The sequence below is a fragment of the Rhagoletis pomonella genome, unplaced genomic scaffold, assembly GCF_013731165.1.
Source record: "Rhagoletis pomonella isolate Grant_MI unplaced genomic scaffold, Rhpom_1.0 Rhpom_scaffold_07166, whole genome shotgun sequence".
Classification (NCBI taxonomy): Eukaryota; Metazoa; Arthropoda; class Insecta; order Diptera; family Tephritidae; genus Rhagoletis; species Rhagoletis pomonella.
In genome coordinates this window covers 1-8183 of record NW_023465694.1, presented here as the reverse complement: position 1 = coordinate 8183, position 8183 = coordinate 1, and the positions used below count along the sequence as shown (strand labels likewise).

The 8183-nt window shown below is 43.9% G+C and overlaps 2 protein-coding genes across 2 annotated transcripts; both read left to right on the top strand.

The window, feature by feature from the left end:
• Positions 1-325: 325 nt before the first annotated feature.
• Positions 326-8173, top strand: LOC118755737. Its single transcript, XM_036490564.1, has 2 exons — positions 326-711; positions 7550-8173. Exon 2 carries the CDS (start codon positions 7562-7564, stop codon positions 8141-8143), a length of 582 nt encoding a protein of 193 aa, XP_036346457.1. The 5' UTR covers positions 326-711; positions 7550-7561; the 3' UTR covers positions 8144-8173.
• Positions 4093-6257, top strand: LOC118755738. Its single transcript, XM_036490565.1, has 2 exons — positions 4093-5151; positions 6228-6257. The coding sequence occupies exons 1-2, from the start codon at positions 4093-4095 to the stop codon at positions 6255-6257; spliced, it is 1089 nt and encodes a 362-aa protein (XP_036346458.1).
• Positions 8174-8183: the final 10 nt, after the last annotated feature.

Sequence of the window (8183 nt, the reverse complement as noted above, 5' to 3'; positions counted from 1 at the left end):
AAAATATACTTTGAATATATGAGCAAACTATTAAGCAAAATACATAAAAATTGAAAACCAACGTATTTCCTTAAAGCGGAAAGAAACTGTGTGTGTGCAAGGTGAGTGCGAAAGGCAACCATTGGAAATATTCATGGTCCTTCGCAGCCAACCGTGGCCCAGCTCCTAAAGAAAAAAAAAAAAAAAAGAGAAACATTTTAGAACTTAAAAATAAATTAATAAAACCTACAAAAAAAATCGGTTCTCGTACGTCCGCAAAAACAAACATATAAAAACAATTTTAAGAGTGGAAAAAAGATACAAACAAAAGTGCACGTATATACATACATATACATATACGCAACAAAAAAAAAACACAAGAAACGTGAAAAATAAAAATTGTTAAATTAACAAAACATATAAATTTTTTGAAAAAGAAGTGCGCAAACAAGCGTTCGAAGTGCTACACACAAGTGAACATATTCACAAAAGTGCAAACAATTTGAAAAAAAAACGTAATTTTGTTGCGCAAAATTTCAAAAATTTATATACACAACAACAACTAAAAGAAGAAGCAAAGCGCAATCAGCAGCCATCAACCAACCAAACCATCAGCCAACATTGGAGCGACATCACCAGCATCAACATAAGCGGTAACAACAACACCAGCACAAGAAGACCCCGGCGCAAAAAGGACTTACACACATTCATATACATAAATCAAGGAAAGTAGTAAGTAGGCAAATTTTTATTTTCCTTAAAAATTTAAATAATATAACTTTCATATTCTTGAAAGTTATATTATTTCTAATAAACTGCCAACGGGCATACATACGTATATGCATATATATATATATATATAATTAAATAAAAGGCGTATTTATTCTCGCCAAAAACGGTTTCACTAAAATTGCGGATATTTTCTTGCCGCCCAAAAATCTCACATCGGCAATTTGCCGCTATTGAATTTTGGTAGAAACATTCCGTTTTCCGGAAAGCGGTATATCTCCACTTACCGCCAATCTTATATATATATATAAGTATATGTACATATATACAAATTCTGATATATACCCCAAAATAAATTCCGTTGCAGTTTATATGCCTACTGTGTCCCACTGTGCAAGAACAAAATATTAGCACATTAAAATCACATACTTTCCTCTGCTTACCAATTTTTGCCGTTGGTCGCATAGTTCGTTGAACTTGGCTAAACAAATTGCCGAAAAACATAAGTGCACTATTTCCCATATATCATATGTACATACGTTAGCACATATAAACATTTTTACCAGTTGCATTTTCTGCAACTATTCGTATAATAGCTAAGAGAGTCGCTGCTATTTATCGAACAATACAGTCCACACGTACCAAGCGCACTCTAGCTTATTTTAATTTATTTCAATCTTGCTTTTCTCTGCTGCACTCACCAAGCTAAGAGAACGTAAATCAAAGCCCGCTCTCTCAGCGGTGAGCGGCTCTTTACGTATTATCATATCCACTTGTACATTCCCGCACACATACATACACACGCACTATAATCAAAACAAATTCTCTGTTGTTTTCGTTTCTTAACTCACCACTGCTGTGACAAAGCATAGCTTAGCCATATACTCGGCTTCATACGTAAATATTTGTACATACATACGTACGTACATTTTTACATTCTACATATTCTGCACTTTTGTACATACGTGCTAACAAAGAATATTGTCACACGAATATTATCCATAACGCGATAAGAAGTGAGTTCAAGATATCAGATACATGCAACCCAGTAAGGAAAGCTCCCGAACTGCATTGGTCTAGATAGTGATAAATACCCATTACTTATTCAGTATTTACATAATTATTCACATTAAATATTTATACATACGTATATTTCACCACGTATATAAAAGTGAAAAGTGTTTGTGATTTTTTTTTCTCGTACTGAAATTTTTCAAATCCATATTCCGCGGATTTAATTGGGACGCTCCGTTTTCCACGTAATAAAAAGTGCTGAACCAAAAATTAAAGCAAATATAATTTCACGTAATTTCCAAGAAACAAAAAACACAAACACCGCCACAAAATCTTAAAATTCTTTTCCTGATTTGCTGTGGCACAAAGTGCAATTTTTACTCGTTTGACATATATTTTTCTAATTTTTGCGAACGTTATCTGGGTGGTACTCAGTAAAATTTGATAAATTTTTCTCTCAATTTTTATATGTGTGACCTTCCACAGCATTAAAAATGCCACTTGGACACAGTCCACCAAAAATGTCTGAAATCGAGACAAGGTCAAAAACTGCTTCGCAAGAAGCCACCGGTGGTAAGAGGGAACCCTCACCGCGCCCGAAACCTAAAACCTTTGACCCATCCGCTCAAAAGTTTATAGCGGAAAGTGACAGTATCATGAGATACTGTGCAAGATTCAGTGATGCACCGATCCAAGACCACACTGAATCATATCTTATGATAAAAGACAAATCACTAGATGATTGTTGGGCACGGCTTCAGTCCGCCTATGATTTGGTTTTTTCAAAGCCAGATGACAGCCTACCCGAAAACTTTAAGAGTTCGGTAGAAGGCAAGTACTTCACTTGCCTTGAATTATATGAGGTGACCAAAGCTAAAATTGCCGATCAACTGTCGTTGATTAAAGCAATCGCCGCACCGAGTCCACCACCCCGCGTGGAACACACCTCGGCAGAGGCAAACGTTTTTCTTCAAGTCCCACCTTGTGACACGGAGACATTTTACGGTGGTTACGAAGAATGGCCCGCTTTTCGTGACATGTTCACAGCGGTGTACATCAACCACCCGAAGCTCTCCCGTGCTCAAAAACTGTATCACCTTCGGTACAAAACTCAAGGAAAAGCCGGTTCCATCGTCAAGCAATACCCGCTCAGCGATGATAACTTCGAGCTGGCCTGGGAAGCTTTACGGTCACGATACGAAAACAAACGTATCTTGGTTGACAACCAAATTAAAATTTTGATGACTTTGCCGACTATTCAATCCGAGAATAGCGAGCAACTTCAAAGGCTGCAAACATCAATTAACAACTGTCTGTCAGTTCTTAATTCCCAAGACGTCCAGACAGACAGTTGGGATCCCATATTGGTGTACATTTGCTCATCCAAATTGCCCGAAACCACACTGTCACTTTGGGAACAATCTCTCTCTTCTCGAAGAGATTTACCCTCATGGTCACAAATGGACGATTTTCTTACTTCAAGATACGAAGTAGTCGAAAGACTTAACCGGCTTCATCCAAGACAAAATAAACAAAAACCAGTCGCTCATCAAAATGCTGCGCAAAACAGGTCCTTTAACAGGACTCAAACCTTTGTGGCAGAATCTAAGAGGGAACCAACTTGCTCTTACTGCAAGTCCCCTCATCCCATTAGAGTCTGCCCACAATTTAAGCGAATTTCGGTACCGAACCGAGTACAATTCGCAAACCAAACCAAGCTGTGCAAAAACTGCCTTGGTAATACCCATAGCACTAATGAGTGTCCGAGCAAGTGGTCATGTACACATTGCCAACAACGACATCACTCCCTGCTGCACATGAACCCCAAACCACAATCTCGACACTCCAGTGCGCGAGCGAATGAAACCGCCGCACAACACACTACTGCCCAGTCGACACCTCCCGCTCGACAAGCGCAGTCAAGCTCCGATTCCAGCGAGCAACCGTGCTGTTCCAAACAAGCACAAATACAATCATTGCACACCGACAATGATAGCAAAATTCTCCTTCCAACTGCCATAGTCGCAGTTGAACACGAGGGTGAATTGTTTCAACTTAGAGCCCTGATTGATCAAGGCTCACAAAGAACTTTCATTTCCTCGAAAGTTCAAAAACGGTTGAAACTACCATTCGAACATTCCAAGTTCGAAATTTCCGGCATGGGTGGACATGTAGTAAAAAGCTCCTCAAAGCTTTGTCCACCTCACATTGGTAGCACCAAAAACCATGCAACGGATAAACACACAGGCTATCGTGTTACCTCAGCTCACGAGGCACATGCCTACATTCACCATTAGCCGTGAAAACTGGCAGCAATTCAAGATCCTTGAACTTGCTGACCCAAGCTGTCACATACCAGCTCAAACTGACATGGTAATCGGCAGCGATATACTTCCACAAATCCTGCTGGAAGGTATACAAAACATTTGCGACACAATACTTGCGCAAAAAACAATATTTGGCTGGATTCTCAGTGGTCCAGTAACCGAAAATGTGGTGTCATTCTCGACACAAGTAGAAGAGTGCTCGAATGCAACTCTCAGCTCTCAGCTTCGAAAGTTTTGGGAAGAGGAGGAGATTCCACAGCCTCCACAAATTTCCCCGGAAGATCAGGCTTGTGGGCATATATATGCAACAACAACGACTCGTGCCCCAAACGGTCGATACATTGTGCGACTTCCATTCAAGGAAGAATTTCCAAAAAAGCTGTCTCTGGGCCACTCTCGGTCTGCTGCACTGCAGCAGTTTTTTAGCATGGAGCGATCGCTTCAGAAAAAAGGAGACTTAGGCACAATGTATAACAATGTGTTGCAAGAATATCTCGACCTCGGTCATATGGAGCACACGAAGCCATGTGAGATAGTAGCTAATGGCAAATACTTCTCATTCTACTTGCCACACCATGCGGTCGTCAAACCAGATAAGGTAACCACCAAAGTTCGCGTGGTATTCAACGCCTCAAAAACATCTGGTTCAGGAAAATCCCTGAATGACGTGTTGCACACTGGTCCCACACTCCAGCCAGATCTCATGCTGCTCATTCTGCAGTGGCGAATGTACAGATTCGTGTTCAATGGCGACATTGAAAAAATGTATCGTCAAATACTCAACCATGAGGACGATAAAGATTTTCAGCGAATCTTATTTCGCACATCGGCTGACTCTCCTGTCACCGATTATAATCTTAAAACCGTAACGTTCGGGGTTAATTGTGCACCATACCTCGCTATCCGTACCCTGCATCAATTAGCAGATGATACGATAGCGACATTTTCCTTGGCTGCCGCAATACTTAAAACCGAAACGTATGTGGATGACATCCTATCCGGAAGTCATGATATTGACAACGCCACTGAATCACTTCTTCAAGTGATCAAAGCGCTTAAGTCAGCTGGTTTCATACTCAAGAAACTAACGGCCAATCATCCGGCCATCTTAGAAAAATTTCCAAAAGAGGATCTTCTCGACTCCAACTTTTTGAAATTTGAGAGCGCTTCCACAACCAAAACTCTTGGTATACAATGGAACGCACTCACAGATAAATTTTCATACACCATTCTGCCTGCATCGACATCGAATGCCGTCACAAAGCGACAAATTTTATCTTCTGTCGCAAAACTTTTTGACCCGGCAGGATGGCTATCGCCAGTGATGATTCAAGCTAAGATTCTTCTTCAAGAACTTTGGCTAGATGGCGTTGATTGGGACGAATGTGCCAAACCTATATCCTTGGCAAAATGGCAACAGTTCGCAGAAAATCTGCCAGCCATCTGCCACATCGAAATCCCTCGATGGGTTAATTTCACTCCGGGGCAAAATACCCAAATCCACGGGTTTTGTGATGCCTCGGAAAAAGCATATTGCGCTGCGATTTACATCCCGGCAGATGCTAGCAACCAAAGATATTCCACTCTCTTGGTTGCAAAAAGCAAAGTCGCACCATTGAAGACGGTAAGCTTGCCACGCCTGGAGCTGTGTGGTGCAGTCTTACTCGCAAAACTGGTCGCAACTTTTCGAAAACAGCTCAAATTGGAATCGTGCAACATATTCTTATGGTCAGATTCAGAGATTGGACAGGGTGCAAACCTCAGGATTTGGCGAATTCCCCACTCTGGTGGTACGGACCAACATGGCTCTCTTGCCACATGGATGCATGGCCAAGGTCAAAGGCATGCAGTGCATCTCCACCAGAAAAGCGCAAGGTGGAGGCATATCACGCGCTCGAAGAAGAGGTCGATTTTCTTGATCGCTTTTCTTCTTTCTCTCGAGCACTCCGCGTGACTGCGTACATGTTCCGCTTCGTGAGCAATGCCCGCAACAAATCAAAGGGGGTAGCCACAATCACCTATCCACATCTGACACATAACGAATTTCAATATTCAAAAATTCATCTTATCAACGCAGCGCAATCACGCCATTTTCCGAGCGAAAAAAGCGCTTTGCAAGATAAAAAGCCACTTAACAAAAAAATTCCTCTTATTGTTCTCAATATTCGTTGGACACAGACGGACTTTTACGGGTTAATGGCCGATTAGCACATTCCACATTAAGCTATAATGAAAGGCACCCAATAATTCTCCCTACCGAATCGAGGTTCTGCCAGCTATATTTGGAGTTTTTACACTCGCTGCTTCTTCACGCAGAAACACGATTAATGCTCCAAATGGTAAGGCAAGAGTACTACGTACCAAAGCTGAAACCTCTAATTAAAAAATGCATCTTTCAATGCAAAGTGTGCACGCTGTACAAGCAACAAACACGCACCCAAATAATGGCCGCTCTACCCCCTGAGCGCTGCAGTTTCTCACTCCCATTTTCCACAACGGGAGTAGATTTTGCTGGGCCATTCCACATTAAAGCATCGGTGCTAAGATCTACAACCCTTATCAAGGGATACGTTGCAGTTTTTGTCTGCTTTTCCACAAAGGCAGTGCATCTCGAGCTATGCTCGGATCTTACAACCGAGGCTTTTCGAGCAGCATTCGCCCGCTTCGTTGGCAGACGAGGTTTTCCCTCAAAAATGATGAGCGACAATGGAAAAACGTTCATTGGCGCCCAGCGCGCAACAGAACGCGACTTCGTTAAATTCCTTAACGAATGTTCCGCAGACATTGTCAAAAAATATGCCCCTCAAGGCATCAACTGGCAATATATACCACCCAGCGCCCCCCACATGGGCGGCTTGTGGGAATCTGCAGTGAAAAGCTTTAAAATCCATTTAAAGAAAACCGCTGCAACCCACAAGTTCACTTTCGAAGAATTCACGACGCTTCTGGTGCGAATTGAAGCAGTCCTCAACTCGAGGCCTCTATCCGCACTTTCTCAAGACCCAGCTGATATGACAGCACTTACTCCGGGTCACTTCCTTCGAGGTGCACCGCTGTTGGCCATTCCCGAGTCTAATGCGGAAAACCTCTCTCTACTAAACCGGTGGGAGAAAGTCAAAGCACTTCACCACCAATTTAGTCGCCGCTGGAAAGAAGATTACCTCAAAGATCTTCAGAAGAGATACAAGTGGAAAACCCCACAAAGCGATCCTCAGCAAGGCGACATCGTCGTGATCAAAGAAGATTCACTCCCCCCCACCGAGTGGCGATTGGGACGAATCGAAAACGTTCGCCATGGCCCTGATAACCACATACGTGTCGTGGAAGTCCGTACACAAAATGGAGTTATCACGCGGCCACTTGTCAAACTGTGCTTCCTTCCAAAAGCACAATAGATAATTCTATACATATTTTCCTTCTGTATATTAAGGGTCTTAACTTCCCGTTTAAACATTGTACACAAGTACTTCTCGCTTCTCTGCCTTTGCTTCTACTTCCAGATCGAAGACATCATGGCAGCACGGAAGGCGTGCCCCCTGGCTCCAACGGCAGAGACAGACAACTGCCTACAATGCCGGCTCTGCCACCGTTACCACGCATTGCGGACGTGCCCGGCCTTCAAGGCGATGAAGCCGCCGCAACGGTTGGGAGTAGCCCGCGCGCAAGGCTACTGCGTCAACTGCCTTGCGCTCACCCACACTACCGGGGAATGCGACTCGCCGGGTAGTTGCAAGACCTGTGGCTTAGCGCACCATACGCTGCTGCATGTGGCAGCTAACAGGCCCGCGCGCACAGGCCAACGAAACCAGCAGCCCAACCGGGCCAAATCGACATCATGCAAGCCCATCAAGCGGAGGGCACCGCCGAAGAAAGGTGGGCAGAAGAAGGCGCAGAAGAACCCGCGCAACCAGGCGCCGCAACCGCCGCGCAAGAAGACCGCCCACCGGACGATCGCGCGCACTCCCCAAGGCCTACAAACGGCCAATTTCCAGGGCCGCACCACCCACCGCGTCATTGGCAACACGATCCGCGCCCTGAAAGAGCTGCAGGAGACGCTCAGCAACGCATTCCTGCAGGGCGGGGACGATGTCTAAGCCGCCGCTTAAGCCGAGTTCAGCGGCCGTGCGCGCGCAC